Raw genomic sequence first — 12,618 nt, forward strand, 5'->3', positions numbered from 1 at the left:
AGTCTCTGTGATATCTAAGCTGGTACAGGTCAGCTTTATGCTCAAAGCCTCAAAATAAACATTATGCCTCAGTGAAAGGAAGTTTAAGCACTGTCTACATCTCTGTAATTAAAAGTGAGTTGAGAGCTTTGAGCATAATATTGCAGAAATTAGGTCGGATGAATTCTAGTATTACTCTACAAGAAAGGTAGTCTGTGCTTTACAAATAATGTTTCCAGACATGCTACAGGTCTAACGCAGGAAAATGCAGGAGTAGCTGGCCCATTCTTGTACACCAGCAGACCTAAAGCACTCTGTGCTCTCAGTCTTTCATCATTATCTTAAAGCCATTCTTCACTTTTCCCCCTTTATCAAAATACAGCCCAATAAAACAAAGATATGAGTAAATATTTTACAATCCAAACATCACAGAACTGCTCCCCCCAAGCAAAGCTGTGAAGTTTCTAACCTGACATGTTTCAACTAGGAATTTAGCACACTAACAAGCTCAGCTTTGAGAAAATGAACAAATAAGAGTTATTGAAAGAGACATATTTGTTAATTTATCCAAAGGGAGCACAAGTTCACTGCCACCCATTGCTTTGCCTCTCCGCTCCCTTTTCCTTCCTAGAGCTGGTAAACGTAACCTACATGAGAGGAAATGATTCACACAAGCAGATGGCAAGGCAAGACAGTAGGAGATTTCCTAAATGAATACAATTTACAGCAGTAACTACAGTCACATCTGGTATTTCAAAGCCATTCCAGCATTGCTAGGTCCTTACACTACCATTGGCTTCCCTGTTTTAATTGCATTGTGAAGCTACAGCACTGAACCCCACAAGTCAGACAAAGATCATAAGGCTGCAGAGTCCAGGAAAAAAAAAGAAAAACATCAGACGCTTCACAGGGCTGGTGACGAGCTTACGACCTTCTGCCCTCTGGTTACCTGGGCAGGGCACTTCAGAGGGGAATTAGTGCAGAGGACTCAGCATGACACAAATCCCAGTTTGCTTGCTTGACATCCTCACACAGTCCACAGCAAACCATGGAAAACCAGAGACCTCAGGCACTGAACAGACTATTAGGTGATGGAGGGAATGACTCAGAAAGCAAGATCATGTCAGTAAAAGGAAAAAAAAAAAACCACGCACGTTTCTCCAATATGTATAGTTTTATACTCCACACCCACTTAAGAGCCACAAGAGATCAGAATTTGGGGCTGAAATCAGGTTCAAACCATCTTTCTCCGGTAAAGAAAGAATTAACAGACAACCATCAGGAAAACTCCAGACACATGTTCCGAAAGCACTCTGAAAGACTGCAGAAATCAGGATACTGATTTACAGATCACCTTTTAATATCAAGAACAGGTTTATATCACATAGAGAGATCCACACTTGAGTTCACAAAGACTTGACGCATGACTAATTTGAAACTACGGGAAAACAGGATGAGAAGTTAGGCTGGGAGAACACCAGTTCGAAAGACAACTAACACAGATACAGGAGTTCTTCAAGAACCAAGCTACTTCCAGCACGGGAATCAGCTTCCCTTCACTTGGTTGGCAAAGCTTCTCATGTCCAAGTCTGGAGGACACCAGTTGCTGCTTGGCAGACAGCCCCTCCATTCTTATGCTTTGGGAAGACCCACTTCCCATTGCCTTAACACAGTAGCAAGCTAGAAACCCGCAAGCTGAATGCGAATTTCAAATAAAATAGTGAGGCTGCTGCAATATACACAATGCCAATAAATACTGCTGCTTGTATTCCACTCATTATTACTTGCACATCCCCTACAGAAGTTCAAAGTAATCCAAGGACAGGCAAATATAGACTGCAAGTGTCTTTGGTCTAATAACGAAAATCTGTCACTAAAGCCAAGCAGAAGCTAGAATTCTCACTTTAGAAAAGGAAGCAATGCAAGCAACGTTTCACTGGAACAAGCATTCCACAATTTCTTTGTGAAGGATGTGAACATTCTCCTTTTCCTCCAAACTCGCCTCCACCCCCTCCAAGCTTTTCACACTGCCCAGTGCCTTAGTTTTCTAGCAGAAAAAAATGCTCAGCAGCCTGCAGAGCCTCAGGAGCCCACCTCCCAGACAGCCTGCAACCCAGATACCAAGTACTAAATCAGCTGTTTATTTTGGAATGGTTTTCTATCTAGGTGGAAGACAAAAAGATTCCAACAACTTTTATGTTGTTGTTGTTTTGGTTAGTAGTTTGGGTTGGTTTTTTTTCCCCTTGAAGAAATACAACTTTTATATTTAAAAAAAAAATTCTAGATTCCCAAACAGTTCAATCATGTCTTCACTTGCTGATCAAGGACAGAAAGAGACAATGGCAGGAAGATGGCATCTCTTGGATCAAGGAAACATGTCAGCTGTAGAGCATTGCTTCAGTATGTGCTGCAACATACCCAAAACTGGAGCTGCAGCAGTAACTTTCAAGGCTCCAGCCTGCTTATTCCTGGGTACCATCAGCCAAATGCCAGAAGTCACTGGATGAAGCACTCACCGGGAAGGTTGCAGAAGAGAAAATGAGAATGGCTGTATAGTACCATTCATAATAATCACCTACCTACCATCTTGTGTCATCTGCAGCCTCCTCAGAGCAGAGGCCGGCAAGCTATGATGTGACAGAGCTGCACATAATTCAGGTTCTACTGAGATTCCCTGTTTAGATGGCAAAAGGGGCAGGGAACAACGTAGACAACAGTTTATACCAGCCTGAGCCAGTCCCCTGAAACAAAAAGGCTTCACACCAACATAGGTAGATCAGACTTAAGAGCAAATAGTCTCATTCTTCTCAGCACCATATTAAATCCAGAAAAGCAGAGCTACCCCAACCTGAAGCTGCACCCTGCAGGAGGCTCCCCACAAAGGTCCAACACGGGACTGGCTAAAGTTTTCCCACACAGATTTTCCCATCATAAAGTGAAGCTGTTCAACTTTTGCCAACAACAGAACACCACCACTCAAGGGGAAATTAAAACATACAAAGATTGCTTCAACGTGGGATATTTGACTAAGCACTTGAATTTTTATTTCGAAACATCCACCAGCGATTTTTCCCTCCAATTTTTTATTCCCCCCTCTCTTTTAAACTAGAATAAGAGATTCTCACATGGCAAAGTTCCGCTGGACGAAAAAAAAAAAAACAAAACACCAAACTACCAGCTTTCCCAACACCGCTGTTTAAATCAGTTTTAGATGGTTTTATACAACACTTTATAGACTTGGAGAGGGACACGTTCCCCTGACAAAGCATCAGCTATCCAAACAACTGAGGCATGGGAAAATTGTGCAAGAGTGTGAACTGGGGAAGGTCTTTGGTGAGCAGAGACACAGTCTGCGCTCATGTAAGCGTGGTAGCTCTGAACAAAGATCTGCAGGCTAATAGATATGTAAGACAAATGACATGTGGTTTTCATTGCAGCTCATGCTTTGGGAAGGGGGTACCTTGGAATAGATCCAGCTGGGATAGGTTTATCCCATTACTCTCCTATAATTTTCTGCCGTTTCGAGCCCTTTGACAGTTACTGTAGTTTAACATCACACCCCCTACAGACTGAGGCCTGTTTGACAGGCCAGCAAACAAAACCACCCCCACTTGGAGATGAAATATGCACCATATGTGAGAACCGTGCAAGGCACAAGGCTAGCACCCACTCCTGTACTTCTCTGACACTCTGATGTAAATCTGTTGTGTAGATGCCTTATCCCAGTTCCTAGCCCAAATAAGCCCTAACCTAAGCCCTCCTCCACAGCAGCATAACTCATGCATAGTAGGTATTAGCAAGGGGAGGAGGAAAAGAGGTAGAAACAGGATGGAAGAGCCCTGAATATTAAATTCCCAAGTCCCCATTTAAGGTAATCGTAGGGGGGAGGAAAAAAAAAAAAGTGAAATTCAAGAACAACTGGAATCAAGTTAAGCCACTCTCTCACTTTATACAGTGCGGCTCATTCATCTGAACAGCTGTTTCACCTCTAGAGAAATACCCAGAGAAAACAGAAGGGAGGGGGAGAAGCCAAAATTGTTTGCTCTACTGAAGCAGCAAGATACAGTAAATCAAAACTGATTTACATTAAGTTTCTAAGAAATTGGTTTGGGGTGGGGGGAGAGGAGAAGAGTGGGAGGTTTGGTTTGAAAGCGCTATTTGAAAGCTGCAGCTCTTGAACAAGACATCTGTAATTAAGGTCTCGCCTTTGTTGAGCTGGACGAGTTTTTCCTCGCAGCCGAGGGCTATAACAGTTCCCTCTGCCGGCATCACCAGTGTCCGCTCCGGAGGTTTTCGGGGTACACGCTGCCCCGCGGAGCCGGCAGAGCCGCCTTCCCCTCCCGACGGGCTGGGGGAGGCGAACAGGGGAGGGACTGCGGGTTTCATTCGCCAAAGCTCAGCTCCTCCATTCCCGCGTTTCTCCCTGCCCAGAGAGGCACACGGCTGCGGGCAGGTACGGCGCCCCCCCCGCCTCACCGAGGACGGGGCCGCCCAGCCCGGCTCCCAGCCCCTCGCAGCCTCCGCGGGGATCGCTGCCCTCGGTCCGGCCGTGCCCGTTGCCCCCGCCCGGGAGCCGCCGGCGGGGCCCAACCTCCTCGCCGGGGAGGCGGACCCGGTCTTACTCACCGGCGACTGGCGAAGCCGCTGCCCGGCGAGCCCGAGTTCTGCTCTGGGTAGTTGTGCTGCAGGGTTGATGCTGGGAATTGATAGAGGAAGCCAGTCCCTAGCGCGCATCCATGCAGGCAGCAGCACCAGGACAAGAAAAGAGCGAACTGCATTTTTGCAAGAACAGGATTTTCCTCCCGCCTCCCCCTTTTCCTCTCACACGGCAGGCGCGGGGCCCCACCGTGCTCCCCCCGGCCGGGGTCACGGCGGGATCCCAGGGCGCGGAGGTGCCCCCGGGACCGGGGACCACAGGGCAAGGGGGTGCCCGGGACACAGGGACCGCTGCTCCGGCTCCCCAAGGGAAGGCCCGGCCCTGGCAAGCCGAGCCCCGGCGGCGGCGGCTGCTGCCCGCGCAGGGGGTCCGGGGCCAGCGCGGTTCTTTGCGCCCAGGGCGCACACTCAGCCCCGGATGCCTTTTCAAATTTGGCGAGGTTGGCCCGACTCCGTCAAAGGGGGCGTGGGGTTTCGGCGTTAACCCTTGCCAGGCCTCGCAGCAGACCCTGCTGCGAAGGGGCTCCCCGTCGGCGAAGGCCGTCGGGCACCCCGGGGCCGAGCCGCGGGAGATGAGCCCGGGCCCCGCACGGGCACGAAACCCCCGGGACAGCACGTTCACCCCGGGCAGGGCTGGCAGCAGCATCGTGGGGAGGCCAGACCCGGTTCTGGGCGCGGGGCACACACGGGGAGCCTGAGCCCCAATCCCAGAACATCACTGACACAGATCACCAAGCCTTGTGTCTCCCTGATTAACTAAGAGCTGCTTCGAGGGGAACACACTGCACCCCAAATACCTGAAACCTGGTGCCTGCTGCCACTTTTCCACTGAAGAAGTTACACAAATAAAGTAAAAATGTTTAAGATGCTTCATTCACAAGGTAACCAGAAGAGAAGTAATCCCTGTTTTAGCGTGTATGTCCTGCTGGTTTTGGCATCACATGTAAGAACACCCTTCATCACCATGTCACACAGCCCCCCTTTGCCGAGCACCCAGGATGGCCTTGAGCTCGTACACCTCCCATTTGGTGACAGTATCACAGACTCCATTTGCTGGCTTTCCAGTGTCCCCCTTGCAGCTCCAGAGTGACTTTGACTTTTGTGGCTTACTGACCAACAAAGCAACTGGTCTGAACCAAACACCATAAGGAGGTATTTAACTTCTAAGACGACCCAACTGTGTTTCTAAGTTTTCCCACCCTCAGATCCTGCAAGCTCACAGTAACCCCTCTGCATCTTCACCACTTTTGCAGCCATCCAAAGACAGCCCTGATTTACCACTGAAAGCAAATCTTACTGGGGTATCCTTGCAGCCTGGGGCTTCCCTGTGGGGCTCTGCAAAGGCAGAGACCTCTTACCCTCAGGGGCAACATGATCCTCAAGAGATTCTGCAGCTGGAAAACAATTCCTACAAGATGCCGGGAAAAGGGCTCTGTTCATCTTGAGCACCTACCCCTTCCCCCATGGTGCCCACCTCCAGAGTCTGCACACAGAGATAAATAGCCCCTGGCTGGAGCCTGTAACCAGACAAGTTTAGACTGCAAATGAGGCACCAGGTTTTTAAACAGTCGCTATCATTAATCACTGGAGCAAATCACACAAGGGGCAGGGGCGCAGCCTGTACCAAAGCTCAGTGCAGCCTCCCTGGGGTTGCCCCAAAGCTACACTGGGGGTGTCCCAGACCCAAGGGCTGGAGCAGGCAATGGATCAGCACTCTCTGAACTCAAAGGGAGCTCAAAGCTCTGGTCCAGCAGCACTGAGCAGCCAAGCCTGCTGAGAAACAGCCACTATTTATTTACAAAAAGCCCCCAGTGCCTGGAGCTGGGACATAACAGGGCCCTCTGCCCCAGGCCTGGCTCAGGTCAGGCTGAGCACCCTTCCCTTCAGTCTCCCCTTACCCTCAAGCAAGGGGAACTTCCCATCTCCCACCTCCAAGAAAACAGGCAGCTCCCAACGACTCACCTTAGGACGTTCAGCGACTCAGTCATTTTGCTCCGAGTCAGCCCTCAGGAAACCTCTGCTCAGCCTCACAAAGGAATAACAACAAAAAAACCAAACCAAAACAAAAAAAAGTTTACTCTCTGGTCTTCCCTCTTAGTAGAGCTAAAAACTGCCCCAAGTTCACTCTTATCCTGAGAAAGCAGTTAGAAATTGCAGCACACCTAACACACTAGGCAGTTTTCTGAGGTTCCTCTCCCCTCCCCTTCAATCTAGGTGATCATCCTCAGCTGTGTGTGCATACCCAAACTGGGTGCAGCTGGGCTTACACCTGTGGCAGCTTATTGCTGCTGCAGGCCGTGTACTGGGGGCTTGTCTTTTGTCCCAAACACACTCCATTCCCCCTCCTGACAGCCCAGGATAGATCATTTATCAGTATTTAACAGCCCTAAACAGCACCAGTGCCTTTCTGACCTATTCTCCTGGCTTGGGTTAGCCCCTTTGGAAGCTCTTCGTAGTCTTCAAGTCTTAACTGTCCAAGAGCATTTTATTTTTCAGTTGCATGCAAAATTTGCTGCTTCAGCTTTCACAGACTTTGTAAGACTCTAGGAGATATTAAACACAGGTGATTAGACAAGACATGATTCTGGCAAATTATTAGAGACATCTGTAGGAAGCAAACGTTCTTCCTGTTTCATGAACTGAGAGACTGGAGACCAGAGGTCAAATGACTTCGCTGAAGACTGTAAAGAGCGAAAGGCAGAGCCAGAAATAGAGCTCAGATCTCCAGACTCCCATTACTTCTGCCCTGTCCCTAATGCACACTTGCTTCTACTCTGTATGGCTGATTTAAAATGAAAATGAAAAATTAACTTTCAAGCTGGTTTTGGAAAGAGAGAAGAAAGGGTGATATTGTCTACTGTAAGGGGAGAATTAAAGATGACATTTCATTTTAGTCATTTAGATATGCATAGTATAATTAAACACAATAGCAGTAATAAATGAATATTTTTTCTCCCCACGGTGCTTACGAGTGCAACATATTCTAACGATTTCTCAAAACTATGTTGATAAATTGGAAACACAGTGATGGAGGTAAAAAAGACGGCCAAGAAAAACATAATTCATGCAATTTATCAGAAGGACTAGCTTTGAGAAGAGAACCCTTGAAATCTGAGCAGACCTATTCTTATAAACCAGACATACTCTATTTCAAAATATAAAGCTACACTTTTTATGCCTGTGCATAAGCATGTTAATTAAAGATTTGCCCAGGAAATCAAGGCTAAATAAATTATTTGGATGTACTTCACCAACTCAGTTCAAGGTAGAAGAGGCAGCGCACGTACTGGAAAGCCACAGCGCATGGAAGCACAGGAGGAAATAGTTTAGAGGCAAAGGCCGGGTTTTCAATTAACCAACCGTATTGATTTTGCTATCATGAAAATGCAGTCCCTGGAGGGTGTTCCTTCCCCACACTGCTCACCTTCGATGCCAGTGACAGCTTTACACTGTCACGTCAGAAGATTAATCCATTGGACATGTGTGGGCACACACAATTTCACACAATCAGGAGTAGTTTTAGGCTTCCCAGTCCATCGGGCATACCTGGGACATAAGACATTAGAAACTGTTCTGTGAAAATATCGATAATGTCTTTAAACATATACACTGCGTGCAAGCCAGGCAATAAATGAAGTGGACGGAAATACAGATGCTAAAAGAAACATTCAAAGTTTAGTCTGATTTTTGTTCAGTTGCAAAAAGAAAAACAGTGGAATGATACAGCAAAAGAGGGATTTGTTTTCTTCAATGTTTTCAGGTTGAAAATTCGCTCAAAAAGGTAGAAAAGGACTGTCATACCTGTAAGCAGAGTCTAGCCCCAGAACTGCAATGCCATCTCAACTGTTCAGCACTACTTGCAGTATCACAAAGGTCAGTAGTTAGCTGAAAAAAGAGACAGTCACAATGTTGTTAGAATCATGGCAAACACATTTTGAAATGCCCATTCCTTGGATTTTGTGAGTACACTTTTCATGTGGGTACTAAGAAGAGACCAAAGGAAAAGCAGATTGTTCTAGTTGATAAAACCTTATGGAGCTTTAGAATTATGAAGTGTCCTTTTGAAGTTACAAAGAAGTCATTGACAAGACCATCTAAAACAAAAAGAATTTGGGTAACCCCCTTCTAGCTTCCTAAGGAGCCTATATTAATTCACTGTGATATAAAAAAGTAGTCAAGGAACCCTAGAAAATTAGAAGAGATGGGTAAGAGCTTTGTAACAGTAAGAGTTCAAGATCTTTACGATAAGTTAAAATGTAAGATTACTAGGGTTATTGTAAACATGTCAATTACAAAACCTGAGCCAAACTGAAAATTTTAGGTGACTGTGGTGTTTTTCCTTTTAAGCTGGAGGTAGCTAGTGTGTGAAGACTTCTTGAATTTGACTTGGAATAAATCAATCACAGCTGAACTGAAAATAGAATAGAACTGAAAAAAGTGTCACACCTAGACAAACAGTTTAGCATACAGTAAACATGATAGGCAGTGATACTGTCTGCAGCACAAGAAATGAGCCGGAAGTCATGACTTTGACAAAATAATTGACCTTAGATGAGAACCTATTCCAATGCTTTGCGCTCTGTACTGGTAGTTTTTCTTAACATCCGATCTCAGTCTTATGTTGCAATTTGAACTCTTAATGTCTTACTTTCTCCATTATGGATGTAGAAAACTATTCCTTCTCTCTGTGAACAGACTTTTAATTCCTCAAAGTACTTTTTTAAAAGATGTTTTAACACCTCTCTTTGCCTTCTAGAAGCAAAACAATGCCAACATCTTCAGACTTTCCCTGTAGGTCACATGTTATACAGTTCTGATTCTTTTTTGGTGTTCTCCTCTGGACTTTCCAGCTGGTCTATATCTGTCTCACAGTATGGTCCCCATAACCTATATTTCTGGCCAATACCTCTGCCCTGCTGAGGATTTGCCTTTTTGACATCTGTACATCATTGTTAATCCATGTTTAGTTTGGGATGCTCTACCTTTTCTGCAGAACTGCTAGCCTGGCTTTCCCCCATCCTGTATTTGCTATTTAAAATTATTCCTGCCAAAGTATAGTGCCCTCCAGTTGTCCTTAATGAGTTTCATCTTATTTTATTCAGATCATATCACCAATTTGTCAAGATCACTTGAAATTCTAATCCTGCCTTCCAGTGTTCTTGCACTCGGCTCCAGCTTTGCCTCATCTACAGATTTAATAATCATGCTCCCTCTTCCATCACTGAGGTCACTAAAGAAAACACCGGGAGATCTGTCTCCATGTCTGTATCCTCAAACTATGTTCCTGTTCATTAACTGTTCATTAAACATTATTCAGTCACTGAGGGCTGCCTGCTTGCTTCATGCTGTACAGGAGATAAACACTGAATTTATAAACTCTCCAGACCACAGATGGTCTTGAACTCCTACAACAAAACAAAGTACTTTATAACTTGCAGTGGAAGGAGATACCAGATATCCGGCTGCAATTTTGAATGGAGTCACTGACTACGGAATATGGAAATTCAGTGGTGTCCAAATGCTTTAGACGATTTGAAAATCCATCCTGAGTCATGGAGTCTCTACGAATCTCAGAGAATAAAGAACTTTAATGACCAAAGGATGTCTCCTTTTGGGCTCTGGCCCTGAAATCCTCCTACTTCTCTCAGTTTCCCCATGGACTCAGGTTGCCTGACTTCAGCAAATCAACATGAACAGTAGTCTGAGTTCTCCTTCTATATTGTGCAAGTCACATAAAAGGCAGTGGGCTCACTCCCTTCCTGACAAAATACACAAGTAAGGGCACACAAAACAGATAAGAAAGGATTTATGGAACTATGGAAATAAGCACCCTCTTCCCAGCTCCTGCACACACCAGAGGTTGTGCCACCTGCCTTGTGGAGCCAAGGAACAGATGAACTGGGGGGATGCAAGTGGGTAGACCGGAGTCCTCTTCCCTCCACACAGCAAATCTGTATGCTCCATTCATATTTTTCCAGCTTTTATTGATTTTTTTCAAATCTCCTAGGAACCTCCCGTGTGGTCCATGACAATGAGGCCCAACCACAATAATCTGCTTTTCTTAGCTGGCTTTCACAGGCCCCCTAGAAGTTGGCTATAGTCCTTCAAAAGTTTGTGGGCTGCAAGCTGAAAGTCACTACACTGTAGCCATTGTAGAGGGACCACCACCTCCGCAGCACAATTTTGCCCAGAAATTGCCTCCAGTATTTTCACCTTAACTGTCTGCAGTTAAGGCAGATTAACAGCAGCCATACGCTTTCTCCCTCTCCTCGACCCTGTTCCACAGACTCCTTACCTGCCAGCCGTCTGTCTCCACACTGCCAGCTTCTCGCCAGTCAGTGCCTTCCCGCAGCCCGTTTGCCGATGTTGGTCTTCCCCACCCAGGCTGCAGGACTTTCGGATCGCTCTTTGCTGCAGGTGTTCCCCAGAGCCTGCTCCAGCATGGCTTTCACTGTCTCGCTGTGTTACTGGTAAACAGCATCAATCCAACTGTCACACCCGTATTTCACCTTACTCTGCTCTAAACCACTGTCCATCTTGATTCACGGGACCCCACTGATAACTGACATTACACATTTATTGAAGCATTCACACGAGCCTCTCCCTTCTCTGTCTTCATTCTTTTCCCAAGATTCTATTTTTCAAATTAAGTCTCCTTGTTTTCATAGATTGTGTCTGTTTCAATGTGATTAATCCCCTTCATTATTTTAAAATCGTTGACTGAATCACAGCAAGATTTATTTTTAAACACGATAATACCAAAGCTCTTCAGTCTTGCTTTATAACTCAGAGCTGAAAGGCACAGTATTATTCTCATTTTCCCTGCTTTATCCCCTTAATCATATCCTTCTTAGGTAGAGCGAGCAGTACTGAAACAAGCTCTCTCAACAACAACTCACCAGTGTTTTATGTAATAACACCAACACCTTCTTGATATATACTCTGTTCTTACCGTAATGCAACCCAACATCCTGTCCAGTTGTTGGAGCCTTTTTCTACAGCTGTGTGTTAGGCTGAGAGCTCTGGGGATTATTTAAAGAGAATATTCTCCAGATTTATCAATTTACCTTTATGAACATTTTGCTCTATTCATTCTAAGGAGAGCAATCACTTAAGTAAACTCCAACAGTGTTCAGTGGCACTGCCTTGCTCTTTAGCTGGCTCTCTACCTAATCTTCTCTCTTGACTCTTACAGATTCCTCCATGGAAGCAATAAAAAGGCAACTAAGGTGCTAAAGACAAAAGAATAATTGTAGGCATTAAAGGCTAAAGTCACTGCAAGGCAATTGGATCCAAGTATTTCTTGGCTATGCACATCTACACTAATGCTCACTTAGGTGTTCACAGTATACTGTAATGTCACCACACCTAATGAGCTTGGTATCCAAAATCCATTCCTCTTCTGGGGCCTCTGGGTGGTTTTGTCAAACAAGCTTAGTCTGAGCACCTTCCTGAACTAGTTGCATGCAGATTTCCCTTCTCTCCTCGCTTCCATTTCTAAATGACCCAAACCAGAACTACTAAATTGTACTTTGCAAATATCCAGCCTCTCACACAGAATGCAGACCTGTCCTTCACCACAACAAATGCTCTTCATCTCTCTCTATTTTCTGTGCTGCCTACGGGCAATCAATCTCTCTACAGATGCAAACCCAATCCCTAAATAATCCTTGGGGATTACACTGGCTCACAACCCCTCATGCCACCGGGTCTCAGGCAGGAAGGATACACAGGCTGTCAATCGACACCCAGAAAGAATCTGGTTGAAGTCCCTGACCTCCCAGAGTCATCGGGCAATCTCTCAGTGCTTCCCTTTATACCACAGGTGTTAGTGCTTTGTTATATATCATGGTTACTGTAAGGATAATAGAAATGGAATAAAAATTATATGGTATAAATAGTAAAAATAATGCCATAAGGGAAGAAAAAAAAATAAGGAAGATGAGATGTAATCTAAAGAGAGAGATAAATTGTTCCCTTCTT

At 45.5% G+C, this 12,618-nt stretch overlaps 1 protein-coding gene across 1 annotated transcript in view; it reads right to left on the bottom strand.

Annotated features, from left to right (window-relative positions):
• Positions 1-4,757, bottom strand: part of COL26A1 (collagen type XXVI alpha 1 chain) — a 160,360-nt gene extending 155,603 nt beyond the window's left edge. The window contains exon 1 of the mRNA XM_065647417.1: positions 4,606-4,757. Within this exon, the coding sequence (XP_065503489.1) occupies positions 4,606-4,757 (152 nt within the window). The remainder of the gene's footprint in view (positions 1-4,605) is intronic.
• Between the last annotated feature and the right edge of the window lie 7,861 nt (positions 4,758-12,618).

Source organism: Caloenas nicobarica, chromosome 17 (assembly GCF_036013445.1).
Source record: "Caloenas nicobarica isolate bCalNic1 chromosome 17, bCalNic1.hap1, whole genome shotgun sequence".
NCBI classification, from domain to species: domain Eukaryota; kingdom Metazoa; phylum Chordata; class Aves; order Columbiformes; family Columbidae; genus Caloenas; species Caloenas nicobarica.